General features: G+C 33.2%; 3 protein-coding genes across 4 annotated transcripts in view; 1 reads left to right on the forward strand and 2 right to left on the reverse strand.

Moving 5' to 3' along the window:
- The window catches only part of LOC125234281 (elongation factor-like GTPase 1), a 272,150-nt gene that overhangs the window by 56,634 nt on the left and 196,922 nt on the right, over nucleotides 1-18,594 (forward strand). The window lies entirely within an intron of this gene.
- LOC125234282 (dystroglycan 1) overlaps nucleotides 1-18,594 on the reverse strand; it is a 168,428-nt gene that overhangs the window by 46,608 nt on the left and 103,226 nt on the right. The window lies entirely within an intron of this gene.
- Nucleotides 7,219-14,771, reverse strand: LOC125234283. 2 transcript variants are annotated; one of them, XM_048140508.1, is made up of 6 exons: nucleotides 14,572-14,771; nucleotides 12,040-12,299; nucleotides 10,823-10,995; nucleotides 9,140-9,299; nucleotides 8,808-8,929; nucleotides 7,219-8,176 (listed from the first exon to the last, which is right to left on the reverse strand). In XM_048140508.1, the coding sequence occupies exons 2-6, from the start codon at nucleotides 12,215-12,217 to the stop codon at nucleotides 7,877-7,879; spliced, it is 933 nt and encodes a 310-aa protein (XP_047996465.1). In that variant the 5' UTR covers nucleotides 12,218-12,299; nucleotides 14,572-14,771; the 3' UTR covers nucleotides 7,219-7,876. The 2 variants fall into 2 exon arrangements, with proteins under 2 accessions (XP_047996465.1, XP_047996463.1); XM_048140506.1 differs by lacking the exon at nucleotides 14,572-14,771 and having other exon boundaries at nucleotides 12,040-12,343.

The raw sequence follows: 18,594 nt of genomic DNA on the forward strand, positions 1-18,594 counted from the left end.
TATTTCCTCCAAAGAAGATTGAATTTCCTGTCGAATAGCTTCTAGAATCTCGAGGTCTGTTAAAACTGGTCAAGAAAAGCCGCGCAAAGGGCGTAAAAGATTTCGCATGTTATAAATCGAAGACCCAACAAGATGAATTGCTTTAGTATAAGCTAGAGTTGATGGTATTCTGATAGAAATTACTCGCAAGACCCTTTTTTGCTAAGAGGAGCAATTCATATTGAAGTATTACTACATCAACACACATTTTGCATAAGAGATATGTAGATTACCCAGAACCTGTTGTTGATATAATAGTTTTAGAATATACTTGGTTGGGTCTGGGTTCATACATAGATGGCTTTCAAAAGTATTTGTCACACGCTTCTTGATCTACATAGAAATATTTCTAGATTTTTATATTCGGTAGTTCAAGGGTTTTCAAATTGTGAGGCGCGCCATCACAAGGACGGCGAGGGGTCGTGGGACAAGTGGACAACTAGCTAATCCACTCCACTTGTCTCCACTTGTCACATGGGTGGAAGCGTAGATATTTCCACGACTGGTCTGACCTAGCGTGTAGTGACCCTGCCTGCTACGCCGCGGTCCCGGGTTCGAATCCCGGTAAGGGCATTTATTTGTGTGATGAGCACAGATATTTTCCTGAGTCATGGATGTTTTCTATGTATATAAGTATTTGTATAGTATTATATATGTCGTTGTCTGAGTACCTGCAACACAAGCCTTCTTGAGCTTAGCGTGGGACTCAGTCAATCTGTGTAAGAATGTCCTATAATATTTTTTACTTTTTTTTAGGCAACAGGGAGGCGTGTTTAAAAAAAGTTTGGGAACCCCTGCTATTAGTATTCATTCAGTTTCTTTTTGCGTTTATCGCATAACACAACCGCGCTAAAGTATGTGCCATAATTCGTTAACAGGGTGTAATCATCAATAATTGGTTACGCAGGAATTAGTTCATTGCACTGCTCCTATAAAAAAAACCCAGATAAATCACGCTCCAAAGCTAATGAGGTTTGAAAACAAACACGCCGCGGTCGCCGCGCATGCTACTTCGCCAATACGAGTATTATGTAGGTATGCATTCGTCTTAGTACAAACGAGGTAAGGTACATGTTTGATGTATACTTTGTAGGCGATACTCCGTAACGTACAATTAGTCAGCGTTCGAAGACCACGGTATTTTGTGCGCCGACGCTGGCGTAGTATACAGTTTACAGATTAGGCAGTAGTATGAATTTGCAAGTTGAAGAAAGTTACCAAAAGATGGGAAAAGTTTCCGAATTTTTTACAGGAAATGAAGGTAACTTTCAAAGAAGCTACTGGAATAATATCCTTACCTGCACCGTCATGGGTGAAGATTCTAAAGAACTTAAGAAAAAGATTCCGTATAGATTTCGCAACAACTTTACGACGGCACATATTGGTGTATAGGCAGTACCTAGTCTTGTAATTATGTATTCTTTCGCCGCTCGAAGTGACATGTGTTTCAATCGGTATGCGGTATGTGAAACCGCGAAAATTCCTTCCGCAAACACTGTGAAATGTGCCGAGGTTTTTTGAAGAACTAACGTCTCTTCTTAAAAAAAATAGTTTACAAGACTACGATAACAAAAACAAAACTAACGTAAAATTGGTACAAAAAACGGGACTGAAATATTGAGATTTTGCATAATGTTAGTAGATATAAAAGTTTTTTTTTATAAAAATTAAGCGGTCGATCCATTATCACAATGTCAGGCTTATTGGCTACAATAGTCCTGTCAGTGATAATAGATCGATCCCAATAGAGCGTGGCACGACCATTTTCAAGAACTGGCGCAGGCAAGTACTTGTAGTACGGTACTTCGCGGTCCACAAGGCCGTATTGAAGAGCAAGTTGCTGGTGAATAATCCTGGCTACGAGATTATGTCTGTGCAGGTACTCGCCGTTAGCAAGATGAGAACAACCGGAAATGATATGCCTGAGTGACTCTCCGGGACGGCGGCATGCCCGACAAATGTCGACCGTACCGTCCTTCAGGATATATTTCCGGTAGTTGTTCGTCATCATAACTTCGTCCGCAATTGCACAGGCAAAACCCTCGGTTTCTCCGAAGAGGTCCCCGAATCGTAACCAGTTCACCGATGCGAGCAGGTCTACATCGGGTCCCGTGAGGGCCTTGTAGAACCGCCCGTGTAGCTGCTTGCTCTCCCATACCGCCTTGCGATCCGCAGTACTTAGTACCACAGGTTTGCGCCAGTTCTCTTTCGCCAAGGAGAGCGGCGTGAGGTTTCCGTCAACTGCCACCACATCACGATGCATCCCACACTCGTTGTTAAGGAAGTAATTCCTGAGATTGTACACCTCACGGTTGTGCACAGAAAAAAAAAATTACTTGAAGCAAGTAATATTATTTGAGTCAAGATCTTTTGGGATTTCGATATAAGGAAAATGGAGAATTACTTAGATTAAGATATAAAATGTTTCGCATTATAGTTCTTAGACCAAGAACTACTTTTTTGTATCAACATTTTAAATATCTCTTCCACTAAAAGCTAATAACTGTTGTTTCAAGAGAGAAAGCATTTTGACATAATTATTCCTTTTCTTAATTGAAGATTGAATGTATTTTGTTTATAATAGTATTAAAAATTGGCTCAAAAGCGTTAGTTCTTATTGTAAAATAGCACATATTCTCTTCAAATGATGTAAGGCTCTTTTTTCAAAAGCTAAATTGTTTGACCCAAGAATGAACATATTTAAAACAAGATATTTTCGTTCTTGGGTCAAACAATTTAGCTTTAAAAAAAGAGCCTTACATCATTTGAAGAGAATATGTGTTACTTCACAATAATAATATTAAAAATTGGCTCAAGAGTGTTAGTTCTTATTGTAAAAAAGCACATATTCTCTTCAAATGATGTAAAGCTCTTTTTTTAAAAGCTAAATTTTTTGACCCAAGAACGAAAAAATCTTGTTCTAAATAGCTGATATAATTTACTCAAGAGCGTTTTGTTTTTGTTGTTAAACGGCCCATATTCTGCCCAAATATGTTAAGTTCTTATTTTTTAATCTAAATGGTTTGACCCAAGAATGAAAATATCTTGATCTAAATAGCTGGTTAATTTACTCAAGAGCGTTTAGTTCTTGTTGTCAAATGGCCCATATTCCGGTCAAATGATGTAAGGCTCTTTTTTAAAAGCCAAATTGTTTGACCCAAGAACGAAAATATCTTGTTCTAAGTAACCAAGATAATTTACTCAAGAGCATTAATTGTTCTTGCAAAAAAGTTCCTTTCTTGTTGTAAAATGGAACGTATTCCAATCAAATGAAGTAAAGCTCTTCTTTTAAGAGTCTTTAATTCTTCTTATAAAAAATGTCATTCTTGTCGTAACATGGAACGTATTCCAATCAAATGAAGTAAAGCTCTTCTTTTAAGAGTGTTTAATTCTTCTTGCAAAAAGTGTCATTCTTGTCGTAAAATGGAACGTATTCCAATCAAATGAAGTAAAGCTCTTCTTTTAAGAGTGTTTAATTCTTCTTATAAAAAGTGTCATTCTTGTTGTAAAATGGAACGTATTCCAATCAAATGAAGTAAAGCTCTTCTTTTAAGAGTGTTTAATTCTTTTTATAAAAAGTGTCATTCTTGTCGTAAAAATGGAACATATTCCATTCAAATTAGGTAAATCTCTTCTTCACCACGACTATAAGGTGTGCCGTTCTCGAGAATGTTCTCCGTTTCTTTGAGCGAGAACGTTTCTTATACAAAACGGAGAACATTCTAGAGAACGGCACAACATGAGCCACGACACTTATTATACCGACGTTTGTGTATTTGGCGCGTTTACAAAATTTACCATTTTATTTTTGTTTTATTCTTATCATTTTAATGTCGTAAATGAAAATATTATGATGTATTTTTTTACCTATTTAACATCTTTAGTATTGTTTACCTTTATAATATGGTCATTTCATCACTATTATACACTTTGCGGCAGTTATGACTTGATTAAATTACCTATCTAAATAAAACAATAATAAAATGGTAATTTTATAACTAGGATAAATACACAAATTTACACTTTAAAAGGAGAGCTTTAAATTTTAATGGAGTGCGTGTCCTTTTACAAGAAGAACCAGAAATACAAACTTAAAAGAAAAGCTTAATGTAAGTATGTTATTAGAATGCGTTCTATTTTACAATTAGAATAAACATGTTTATACAAGAAGAATTATCTTAACCAAAACAAGTGCTAATCAATTCAAGCTTTAACTTTTTACAAAAAGACTTACTGTGTGTTTCAAGTATGAATGTGTTTCGACAGTAATCTGTATTCCAGTCTAATTTATACAAGCCAAATTAGTTTCAAAACACATTAAATTTATTACCTATTCGGAAATAATGGAATAAAAGTGAAATGTAAGTTTCTCGTTTATTTTATGCACCAGTTAAAGAAAGTAATTACAAATTCAGAACTTATCAGTGTCACTATACAGTATTAAGATTGAATTTAGAACGGAATACATTTTGACTTATCAGTGTTATATCACCATATAAATTATACATAATATGTTTGAGCTACATGTCATGGTTCATTATTTTATTTTAAAAGCTTACAATCTTGAATTATATTTAGGTACTTTATTTTCACGAATTGCAATATGTTGAACACCAATTGATATGTAATAAAAATAATGATGATATTATTGTGTTTTTAATAAAATCAATTATACAACTTAGGCCGATAGTCCACTATCATATGTTTAGCATAGAAATATGATCATGCCTCCCTTTTTCTCCAACGTGAAGAAGATGGCATGTTGCCTATGATCATATTTCTATGGTAAACATATAATAGTGGACTATCGGCCAAAGAGGACGCTACAAAATAATTGAATCAGCACTAAATATAACCTAGTAGATAAAAAGGGATATTCTGACTTGGAATTACGTAATTGTTAGAGTACCTCTACAATATTTGCTAATAGTAAATGATTTAAAGAAAACAATATCTTACTCTATTTGTCTTAATTGAAGATACTCACTTACACGTAAAAATAATGAACATCAGTTCAGTTCTGCACCTAACTAGCTAACTACGTACAGAAAATTTAAATAATTCAAATAATTAAAAATGTCCTCTCAACACAATTAATACCTACATTTTTAATGTTAACTTAAACTTTAGTATAATTATTATTTATAAAATGAGACATATAAATTACCACCTACTGAGCGAAGAGGTATTGGCATTTGATCAAAACATTCAATCAACGATATGTATTTGTATTCATTCGTTTTGTTAACTTGATATGCCTTTAAATGGGTACTGTAATTAATTATTTGCAACACAGAACACGCAAGGATGACGGACTTAAAATCTTTATCCCTGATTAATATATCATTAATTAAGAGGAATATTGGATTGTCATCTTTACATTCGTACAAAACAACGGACATATGATCATAAATATATCCGTTATTTTCGAAAGTAACAGTCGTGAAATAATTATCTCCATTTAAATGACACGGAATATTTACGCACTGCTTTAACTTTCCACACTTTGTTTTGTTCTCAAAGCCACCATTAGTTAAAAACCTGCTGCAGTCCTTTAATTGGCACCGTATTGAAATCGAATAGCATAAGTCTGTCCTACTCGCTATAGAACGTGATACTCTTTTTAGTTCTTTGTGTTTAGCTTCAAATTTGAAAGCCGAGTAAAATATAGGCGGTCCTAATTTATTTATCACACCCGGGTAATGTACCAAGAAATGGTATTTTGGTTTCAATGAACTTTTGAATAGCTCTATATACATTTTATGATGTTCTTTTATCAAATGTTTCAAATTAACTAAGTGTTCTGTGGAGATAGTTTGTTCGGTTAGTGTTTCTGTTAACTCTAATAAAAGCAAATAGTAGTTCCACACTTCGTCTCTTTCGTCAACGAAGTCACCGACAAAGTAACGGAAATTTCTTACAAAGCATAACATCTCCGACGCTGAAAACATGATGATACCATTACATAAATGCTGCTTAGTTACAGGTGGGGGATGATTATGCTCGGATCTAGTATATGTGAAGTATTTCATTCTGGAATTTAATTGGTCCAAGGTAAAAACCTTTTTATTTATAAATGATTGTATTATTGATGTCATACTATATCTATGAACACCTTCACATAAATCATGCATGACGTCTACACTGGTATTTTCACAAGCATGGAAGCTGTCTAGACTGTTCCATACACAGAGTTCTTTTACGCCAATGTTATTGGCTAAACAATGGTTATAATTAGCTCGTGACCGTATTTTTTCTTCACTTTCTGAAATGGCAGTTTGGCATTCTTGTTTATTCATAGTACAAATTCTACAGTAATTACTGGCGGAAAAACTTTCCATGTAACCCATAATTGAATTAAGCCCTAAATTATCTCCTGATAAAGCAATCAAATAGAATTTTACTTTTAGTTTTTCATTATTAGAGAGTATGTCTATACCACAATTTTCCAAAAAATTCAATTCATCAAGTAATGGTTGAAAAACCGCTTTATTGCCAAAATTTACTCTCTGGTTGGAATAAAAAAGTAGAGCCAAGAAAATATTTTCCAGGCGACTAGCAAACTGCGGTGGAATAGTCGCAATACTACAATAAACAGCGCCAATTTTATGTTTACCGGCATGACTGCCTAATGGATTACCATTTTCGAAATCATCATAGTAAATGTATATAGGAATAGAAATATCTGAGCAATGTTCATGTTCAGCTTTTAGTTTCCATAATACCCCATTAACAACGTTTAGCAATACATTTTCTGTGCTGCTAAGATATCTTTGATAGTCTAGTATGGTCTGCAGGACTTGTGGTAATTCTAAAAACAGCTTTAAACTATTTCTCAAAGGCACCAAATGAACGTATTCATCCTTTAAAGTCATAATCACTTTAGAATCTACTCGTTTTGGTGCCTTCGAGACACCGATTTTTTCTTAATTGGTTTAACTAACTTACCACTCGCATTAAACAAATTTATTAGTCTATGTTCGGTGTCAATTGCTTGAAAACAGTTTTTAAATATGTCCAAGCACAAACTTAAGTTCTTCATTGGCAATATGTCGTTACTAATGTTATTACTATTAATATTTCCAAGCACTGGAATTTGACTTTCTATGTAAGAAACTGAATCAGTAAGGAAACTTTTAAAAATATCGATTATGTTTTGTATTTGATTTCTGGCATGTTTAAATTACTGTATAATTTCGATATAAGAAGTATAACAGATAAGTGAAGATCTTTTTTAAATTGCATTGTTACATTTTCACTGTCTTGGCTACAGTTCTCACTATTAGATTTAAGTTTAGTAGAACTGTTTAACTCTATAGGATCATGTGTTATAGTTTTATTGATCGATATATTAGTACACATTGGAGAATTCGGATGCGATGTTTTTTCTATTGGCTTACTATCAAGTCGGCGATTATCAAACAATTTATGAAAAAATGTCAAATGATCTTTTAAAGAATACTTTGTACAATACGTTCTCTGGCAATTTTCAATAGGACATTGATAATTAGTTTTTATTTTATGAATAAGTTCCAAATGTAAAATGTATTTTTAAAAGTACCAAGATCGAGTTTGCACTCGGAACAAAGCATTTTATGAATTTATTTAACTTTTTTCGAATGATAGGCGTAGTTGACGCCACAGAGTATTCTCTACAAGACAAACTTAGAACAAATCACGTCAATTGTAGATGGTGCAAATACCTTACACAATGAAATACTTTTTAAGTGGGTACATAAGACCAAAGAAATTTCTATACCTTAGTATATTTTTACATTTCAAGAACTTTTATAAAAAACGAAGACCAAATTTTACACATCTAAGTTTAAAACGTCAACTATATACGGTGGTACTGTATCATACGCTGTATGGATTTGATACACTTTTTTTGAATAATTATGTGGAGGTGCTCACACACTTGGGGATACTTGGCGTGGAAAACGTGATAAATCTTAAACAATAAGTCGAACGCCTTTGCAGCTGAATGCACGTGGTATTTGATATCATCAATAACGATGTATATCTGGGCGAAGTTTTGTAGCGGTCCTTGTATGAGCACGAAGGGTTGAACGGTATCCTTCCGGGCTGCAGCCTTAGCTTTCTGGGCTGCGATTACGCTGTCGATATCTCCGGCGTCCTGCATTAAAAACATAATTTAAAAGTAATGCCATAGTTCCCAGGAATATCCCACTGCTCAGCAGAGGCTCCACTACAAAAGTAGAAGATTCCTTTTAAGAGACAGAGACTTAGTCAGATAGAAAATGGAATTTTAATGTACACAAAGTTTTTTGATTTTTCCCTTAATTGTAATTTTCATTCAAAAGTATTTCATTCAAGAAGTAAGAAGTAACGAATTCTAAAAAATGTTAAGTAAAATGTAACTTCATTATGGTGGCTCTTTGGCAACTTTGCATGCCTTACAGTTTACATACGTAATAATGATTATCATAAAAATTGAGTGGGAAAAATTAAATGGAACATATTTACCAAAAATAATTCAATTTAGCATAATTACATATTTTGAAAACTTATCAATTGTGATTGTGGATATATTTTATATACGTATGCTAAAAAATAAATAATGCTAGAAACATTATTTTGCAATAAAACTAAATGAAATATATTGAACTCGCTTGACTCGAAGAGTAAAATAGTAAAACATTAACTGAACAATTACACAACTTTTATAGGTAATAATATAAATGTATATTAATAATAAAATAAAGAGAATAAAACTTAAATTTTGATTGGATGCATACAATACTTACATCTATCTGAACTAATAAGCCCTGGATTGATTCAGTGGTTGAGAACTTGACTTTCCTAGATTTTCGGCCTTTGGGTGGTATTAAAAAACCTAGCAGGTAAATCTGCACCGGAATTTTTTTGTCTGAAATAAAAGAAATATATATGAAAATTACACATATTTTATAAAATGATCAAGTATGAATGCATCTACTAAACTATGACGATGATATACCGATATGGACACTATAAAAACTTATAAACTATACTCGCATTATACGAGTGGAAAACAGTCAAGATTTGGGTACTTACAAGTCTTACAACACATTCTATAGGTAAACAAGTAGGTACTTACCATCGTCAATGATATTCCCTAATCCTTCAATTAATGCTTTTGCATTATCATTTGTCACGACACTTTCTCTAAGCTTCAAAAGTTTCGAGAAAAATAGTTCCCAGTTTTTAAAGAAGTTAAGCGACTTCTCTTTAAACTGTTTCTCAAAATCCAAAAGTATCTGTAACAATAACAAAACAGTGACAGTATTAATTATTATATCACTATCCCACGCGGAACTGCCGCAAGCATCGTGGGCACCTTTGGGCAAGGAAGGAAGCGGGATATTTGTATACGTTTTACTTTTTAAGTTAAATTTATGTATAAGTAAGTAGTTTAGGTTCTAGGAATATTATAAAGGTCAAAAGTACTCGAAACCGACGAGCGCGCGTGTATGAGAAACGTAATTGAATGTGTGTGAAGCGAAAGTGCTTTGTCAGGATCGTAGTAAATGGAAATCCGTGATCTCTGCCTACCCCTCTGGAAAACAGGCGTGATTGTATGTATGTATGTATGAATATTACTTAATTCAGTTTTTGTTTTGGATTATTAATTATACAGGGTATATTTTGATAGCGGGTCAGTAAGCCATGAGATCCCGTGGTCCTTTGCGAAAATGGCCTAAGGAGAATTTCCTCGATTTCGAATTGATGCAAATTGGCATTTACAGATTTTGGAAAAAAAACCATATAGGGTGCGAGAAGAGGGGCATTTTTGACAAACATTTTTTCTGACGCCAATCGATCTAATTCTTATCCAGGATCAAAAGCTTGTAAGGGACTAAAAAAAATCCGGCTAGAAAAGTCACAAATCGCGAAGAACTTTTCCCATACCATTTTTATGAATATAAAAAAAATTACATGCTGATTTTTTGATGCCAATCGATTCTATTCCTATTCAGTATCGATAGTTTCTTAGGCTCAACTTGCGATAATGTACTTAAGAGCCACAAATTAAAGAAAACTTTTTCTACTTATTCACCATAGTAAAATGTATTGGTTTATGGCTTTTTGGTACATTACCGTAAGTTGACCCGTTAGAAACTATTAATACTATTAAGAATGGAATCGATTGGCATCAAAAAATCACCGTGTAATTTTTTTTTATAATATTTATTATTTATACAAATTGTATGGGAAGAGTTTTTCGCGATTTGTGACTTTTCTAGACGGAAATATTTTTTGGTCCCATACAAGCTTTTGAAAGTTTCTCAAAAATGACCTTTTTCTCGCACCCTGTATGTTTTTTCCAAAATCTGTAAACACTATTTCCATCAATTTGAAATCGAGGGATAGTCTCCTTAGATAGCAATAGCACCACGGGATCTGATAGTTGCCCTCACTGACCCGCTGTCAAAATGCACCCTGTATATTAAGTAATGTATATTTCATCTGAAACAGAGTTACATATGAATACACAGTTATCATTCCAAATGATTTCCCACCTGATCAGTATGGGAAATGTGGGAATTATAAGACACTTTGATTGATGATTTGAAGTGTTCTAAAGGAAATATGGCATTTATCTTGATATTATTTTTTATGTATTTAGTGTAGTAAGTCATACTCGTAGGTTACAGAATTCATTTTAGTATAACATGGCCAGTAATAGAAATCTTATACTAAAATCAATTCTATTTATATAATATGTATATAATTTATTATTAATATAAGGTGGCTAGTTATTTTATTAGGAATGTCTTACCAGAGTATCTGCTTTGCCGTCTTTTAAAATGGCCCAGGTTTCGAGAAAATCATGTACAGTTTCAAATTTTTGTTTGTGTCTTAATTCAAAGGTGTTATTCCACCTTTCACAAACTTGGTCCCATGGCTCATTGTTATGTTTCAGCCAAATAGCGTCGTCATTTGAGGCAGTCTCTGAAATAAAACAAATAAAAAACCGGCCGAAAGCGTATCGGGCCACGCTCAGTGTAGGGTTCCGTAGTTCTGTATTTTTCTCAAAAACTACTGAACCTATCAAGTTCAAAACAATTTTCCTAGAAAGTCTTTATAAAGTTCTACTTTTGTGATCTTTTTCATATTTTTTTAAACATAATGTTCAAAAGTTAGAGGGGAGGGGACACAGTTTTTTTTTCCTTTAGGAGCGATTATTTCCGAAAATATTAATATTATCAAAAAACTATTGGAGTACCTAAACCCTTATTCATTTTTAAATACCTATCCTACAATATATCACACGTTGGGGTTCGAATGAAAAAAAAAAACCAGTCCCCACTTTACATGCAGGGGGGTACCCTAATAAAACATTTTTTTCACCACACCAAATGGTAAAGGCTTACTTTGCTATTCGAAAACAGATAGCAAAATTGCATTTTATTCACAAGAGTGCAAAGTAATTTCAAACAAATTATAACTTTATGTCTTAAGCTGGCTGGTAGAATTTACCAAATGATGATTTTGAATCATAAATATTGAATAGATTGATGGATTTGATTTAGTTTGATGTTTTATAGTCAGTATTTTGTTCGTGTTGGTGTGGTGAAAAATTTTGTGTTTCACTCGGTGGCAAAGTTTGTTTAACCTTCGTGCCTTGAAACCCTCGCAACGCTCAAGATTCCACTTTTTGAACCACTCGCTACGCTCGCGGTTCAATATTGGAATCTTTCGCTTGCTCGGGTATCAATATTGGCACGTGCGGTTAAACAACTTTGCCCCTTGTAAAACAAATAACTATTTCCACTTTGTCGGCGTGATTGATATACATACATATTGGTACCAAATTTCAGCTTTCTAGTGCTAACGGTCACTGAGATTATCCGCGGACGGATAGTTGACTACGGAACCCTAAAATTGTATCGAAACCATACTTTGTGAAAATCTAAAGGAAGAAAGACAACAGACAGACAAGAGTTAATTTCGCATTTATATTACCTATTAGTACGGAATAAGTATAGATTTTACCTTGATTATTTTCCACAGACTCTACATCTGTATCCGAATCCTTATTAGAGCAAGTGGATTTAATGCTCCTGCGCTTTGCTCCTGATATGTACAGGAGATTTCGAACCTTGTCCACTAATTTGCCTTTAGCGGGCACATATTTTCTTGAAGCAGATTTGCATGTTGGCACAGCTTTCATATAGTAGATATATATACTTTCAGTTGGGAAAAGAGAAACAATTTTTGCAGCTAGCAAATTGAACTCTTCTGGTTTGATGTTGCTGAGAAAAAAAATATTTTGGATAATCTTCATTCATATTTAAGTAGGTATTAATACTAATTATAGAAACCAGACAGAAAACCATCACAACCACCCTTGACGTACTTAAATGCATAATTTTGCTACCCGTGAAAGAATATTTAACTCGAAAGAATATTTAACTTGCACTAGGCGTCAATCCATCTGGATTGACATGCAAGTACAGTCACCTGTAACCTATAATATGTAATATCTTACGCAACGAAGGCTGCAAAAATATCTGCCACTAGTACCTTATTTGTGATATAATACATCAAATTGCCTTATGAGACATTGTAAGAGCGTATCAGATATTTTTGAGGCCTTCGTTGTGTAAGATATTATCGCAGGTGACTGTACCAAGCCTGAAACTACTGCTGTCTGGTCTCCTACAATCCATGAGCTAAGTACTTGAGCGGCATATATATATAAGCTTATATTACACTAATCTACATTGGATACTACTACATGATGATTACTGTATATATAATTTCTACAGGTAACTATACTACTATAGCTACTTAACCTACTACTAAGGTATAGGATAAATTACTTGTGGTGTCCTAGAAGTAACAAAATAAAATAAATAACAAAATAAGTATTTAGCTGCTCTGGCTAAGAACTTAACTTATGGCAAATGTAATTCAGGCAAGCTAAGACTATAGCTACTTAACCTACTACTAAGGTATAGGATAAATTACTTGTGGTGTCCTAGAAGTAACAAAATAAAATAAATAACAAAATAAGTATTTAGCTGCTCTGGCTAAGAACTTAACTTATGGCAAATGTAATTCAGGCAAACATTAGATAACCTATGCCTATGACCACATGTAATAAACCCCTTGTCAAAAATATCTATCTGCCTACATAAAAAAACTAACACTACATCAGTTCTACAACGGGCAAACATAATTATAAGTGGTTCAATAATTACTTGTTAACAATAAATGTGTAGTGATATTTCACCAAAACATCAACAATGATGTTTCTTTTTTGCGAGTTCAATTGTTTGTATTTTTGATAATAATTTAGAACACTATTTCCTTGTGGAGTAGATTGGAGGATAGTCTTCAAATCAAATTCTGGCAGTGAAAGCCTACTAGGTATATTTAAGTAGGAATCCAAATCCAATGTAATGTCTGTTAGAATAACTGACTCGTCTTGATCAATTTGCATCACTTCTGGATAGTTTGCTTTAATAACCATTAAATCTGCATTGAAGGAAGATGCAGTTTCAGTATCAGTAACTGAGTCTAAGTAATCTTGTAGTTTACTTTTTAGTTTTATTCGGTGCCCAATGTGTGGGCAAAGCTCTTTCAAGTAAGTATCATTTGAAACCAAATATTTGAACTGTTCCTTGCTTATATCATTTTCTGTAAAAAAATTAACTTAAATAATTGCATATTTGATAGCTATCGAGGACCTCTCCTATGTATATTTAAATGGGAAATGAACGAAACATGCATCAAAAAAGAATAAATATCTTAAGTGTTGTGGTCGAAGAGAGACTGAATCAAAGTCTTCCACTGCGACATGGTGACAAAATCTATTTGAAATTCAAAATACTTGACATAAAATAGAACTATAGAACAGGCTGCTACCCATCTACTCGTAGTTACCAACAATATGTGATATGTGAGCGGTTTATAGACTACTGATGATGATACTAATTATGTACCTACTAACAATCTGTCCTTAACCTTTAGTTTTATGGAAAGTTGAGCCTCTTGACAACTTTTAAATTATCAACTACACATTAAATTTGTTACACTTCAGAAGACAAATGAACATCTTGATCGACCCCGGAGATGTATGGCAGTTGCATCAAGCACAGTCATGTTATTTTGATTTAAACATTCACGATTTTCACACATTATTTGACCAAAATGGGACTTGATCGAGTATTAATATAACTTTTTTTATTTACATTGATGTGTCAAAATGCCCATTGTCTCGTTTTGATGAGATAATAAGTTTTTAATAGTTTAGTAACATACAAATATATCAAGCAAATGCATTGAATTACTATTTACTAACGTACATTTTACCTCAATGGATGTAGGTAATTTTGTTTAACCTAACATTTAACAAATATCTTGTACAGATGAGCCTCCAAAGTTTCGACCTAGCATATAATGAACCACTTCTCGCACTAGTGCGTAAAAAAAACACAATCTGTACTGAAAACTATTTTACCGCTCCCTGACCACTACCTTCTGATCTGCCAGCGATATACTAGAAAATTCACAACTTACTTTTGAAGTTCTCGACGACTTCTGACGGCACATCCCAGGATACCAATATGTTTTCTGTATCCTCTTCCATTATTTTAGTAGGTATACTTGCGATCGCGATCACTAAGTTAATTTTCAAATGAAACACTTTCACTGCAATGACAACGACGCAAAAAAGGAGCGAAAAGAAAAAGAACACACGAGCATCACATTCGGCCGTTAGCATTTGGTTTGTTGGATCATTGGATGACAACTTGAAAATGTTGCCAGTACCAGATTTTTATTTTACCCAATAAATACATCAGCCATAACAAGTAAGGCACTTGTCATGTTAATAACCTAGATAATGTAACTACAGACGGTCAAGCAAATCATGAGAGTAAAAAATGGCGGCAAATTTGAATAATGTGCCCATACATTAATATCGTCCCATAGAAAATTTGAATTTTGCTCTCATAATATTTGCTTGACCGTCTATATTACAGTCGGGCAAAAAAAGTAGAAAATAATAGGGGCGCCACTGTCTATGTAAAACGTCTTGCATATTCCAACTATCTTTTGTATGAAAACAGTAAGTGGTGTAAAAAATTAGTTCCATTTCTACTCTTTTTTGCCAAGCTGTAATATGGGAAAGAGTAGAGGCACGAAGTCTCTTTACGTCTTAATGTTATTGCACGGCGCGATACGTCGCACAGTGGATCAACATGTGATGCTTTTTTTGGATAAACTATTTTTAAAAATGCTATTCGACGGCAAATTATGTAAGAAATAAAAGTTGTCATGTAGTGTTTTTCAAAATAATGCGTATTTGAGGCAGGATATAATAAAATCTGTTTTTGTTTTGTATGAAACCAAAAAATAGGTACCTTATTTCAAGAAAACCTTGGGCGATCCCGCCTTCTAACCTTTTGTGCTTTATTTTCCTACTTGTCAAAAGTATAAAATCATGCAAGAGTTACCCCGGTAACAGTCTTAAAAATTCATAATCTTAAAAAAAATTGTATGCAAATTGACAGTTCAAACTAACACTGACAGATCTGTCAGTGTCAGTTTGCATACAATTTTTTTTTAAGATTATGAAAATTAAGACTCGTCTGTTGCCGGCCTTACTTCTGGAGGTGGCGTTTTTTTTTAAGGAAGGCAAAGATCTTTGTGTTTTTGCAAATTTTTAAATGTACTGTACATATACATCAATAGTAATAAAGTGCAGGTACGACAAATGATTGACATTTCTATAAAAAAACGACATTTTTAACCTGTAAGCAAACTCCAAAAATATGTTTAATTTAGAAATATTACTTTTTATGAGTAAACATAACTTCATGATAGATAATCAGTATGTAATAAATAAATATTGGGGACACCTTACACAGATCAACTTAGCCCCAAACTAAGCAAAGCTTGTACTATGGATGCTAAGCGACGATATACATCCTAAAATAGATAAATACATACTTATATACATAGAAAAACATCCATGACTCAGGAACAAATATCTGTGCTCATCACACAAATAAATGCCTTTACCGGGATTCGAACCCAGGACCGTGGCTTAGCAGGCAAGGTCAGTACCGACTGAGCCAGACCGGTCGTGTGTGTGTGATTGCACTTGTATGATTTGAAAGTTGAAACGTGTCTTTCTTGGTAGAGGTACATACCTATACTTAAAATTCAATGCGTTAAGGCTTAACTTTTTTATATCTAAATGTCAATTGTTCGTTGTATGGTTATTTTTCATACTCATGTTTTAAATTATGCGAAAAATACAATAAATTGTAGCAAATCGTGAGAGTAAAAAAACGCGCGAAATTCAATTTTTCCATGGGACGTTAAACCCGCACCCATACATTTTTCAAATTTGCCACCATTTTTAGGGTTCCGTAGTCAACTAGGAACCCTTATAGTTTCGCCATGTCTGTCTGTCTGTCCGTCCGTCCGTCCGTCCGTCCGTTAGCACTAGAAAGCTGAAATTTGGTACCAATATATGTACCTATATCAGTCACTCCGACAAAGTGAAAAAATAAAAAGTGTAAAGTGGGGACTGATTTTTTTTTTCATTCCAACCTCAACGTTATATTGTTGGATAGGTATTTAAAAATGAATAAGGGTTTACTAAAATTATTTTTTGATAATATTAATATTTTCGGAAATCTAACTCTAACTTTTGAACCATATGTTTAAAAAATCTGAAAAAAAATCACAAAAGTAGAACATTATAAAGACTTACTAGGAAAATTGTTTTGGACTTGATAGGTTCAGTAGTTTAGGAGAAAAATACGGAAAACTACGGACCCTACACTGAGCGGGGCCCGATATATACGCTCTTGGCCGGTTTTTTACTCTCACGTTTTGCTTGACTGTCTAAACTAAACTAATAAATAAACATTTTTTCTTCATTTACATCTCGTTTGTCTCCTATCAAATAATAATAAATAAGAGCCCAAACGGTTAGAAGGCGGGATCGCCCAAGGTTTCCTTGAAATAAGATACCTACTTTTTGGTTTCATACAAAACAAAAACAGATTTTATTATATTTTGCCGCAAATACTACTATATTTTACTCTGGCCCAAATACGCATTATTTTGAAAAACGCTAAAGAAATTTTCGAAATTTATAAGTACCTATGCAAAACTAAGTAACAACACGCTAAGTAGCTCTATGCCTTTGTTGTTTTATAAAATGGTTTATTTTTCATGCCTTTTACAATTATTTCAAAAACATATCAAAAGCGTGGTATTGTGTGGAGATTGTTCGCTAAACCATTTTCCAAGATTATCGGGTAAAAAATTAATACAGCAACACTGCTCATAGCAAAAAATGCAATTTCTTGAGACAAGATTTGTAAATTTTGTTGCAAGAACTAGCAAGAAATAATATCTTGGAGCAATAATGCTTTTGTTTTCGAAGGTCTTGATTCAAGATTCAAAAATTTCGACTGTCTTGAGACAAAAACGAATTTTTCCGTGAGATAGGTATTAGGTACCTATACAATACAATTACATGCAATCAGATGCAGTATTTAATCCTAGCTATAGTTTGTACAATGCTTATAAGCCAATATTTAGGTATATAGATTGCGGTACCGGTACCCTCTTCAGTACCAGGACTAAAAATTCCGGTACCTGCGTGGTACCGGGAATTCCCGATACTTCGATTCTTTCCAGTACTAATTTTTTTCCAGCAAACATTACTAAAACCCGTGACAAACGAATATTGTAATGTTTCGTCAATATTTGGAATTATTTGCTTCTTATCATACAAATGTATAGTCCTTAGTCATATTATATTATAATACATTCTTCATTGTTAATTTAACTGAATCTTGAGTGAAACTAGTAATATCTTCTACCGAGAAATATATTAGGTACTTACTTTTAGGATTTCTAATTCTTGATTGTTAATGTAACTGAATCTTGAATGAAACTAGTAATATCTTTCACCGAGAAATATATATTACTTGCTTTTAGATTGTCTTAATTTTTGATTGTTGATTTAAGTGAATCTTGAATAAAACTAGTAATATCTTCTACCGAGAAATATATTACTTGCTATTAGAATGTCTAAATTATTGGTTGTTAATTTAACTGAATCTTGAATGAAACTAGTAATATCTTCTACCGAGAAATATATTACTTGCTTTTAGATTGTCTTAATTCTTGATTGTCAATTTAACTGAATCTTGAATGAAACTAGTAATATCTTCTACCGAGAAACATATTACTTGCTTTTAGAATGTCTAAATTCTTGTTTGTTAATTTAATTGAATCTTGAATGAAACTAGTAATATCTTTTACCGAGAAATATATTACTTGCTTTTAGATTGTCTTAATTCTTGGTTGTTAATTTAACTGAATCTTGAATGAAACTAGTAATATCTTCTCCCGAGAAATATATTACTTGCTTTTAGATTGTCTTAATTCTTGATTGTTAATTTAACCGAATCTTGAATGAAACTAGTAATATCTTTTATCGAGAAATATATTATTTGCTTTAAGATTGTTTTAATTCTTGATTGTAAATTTAACTGGATCTTGAATGAAACA

This window comes from Leguminivora glycinivorella, chromosome 15 (genome assembly GCF_023078275.1).
Source record: "Leguminivora glycinivorella isolate SPB_JAAS2020 chromosome 15, LegGlyc_1.1, whole genome shotgun sequence".
Classification (NCBI taxonomy): Eukaryota; Metazoa; Arthropoda; class Insecta; order Lepidoptera; family Tortricidae; genus Leguminivora; species Leguminivora glycinivorella.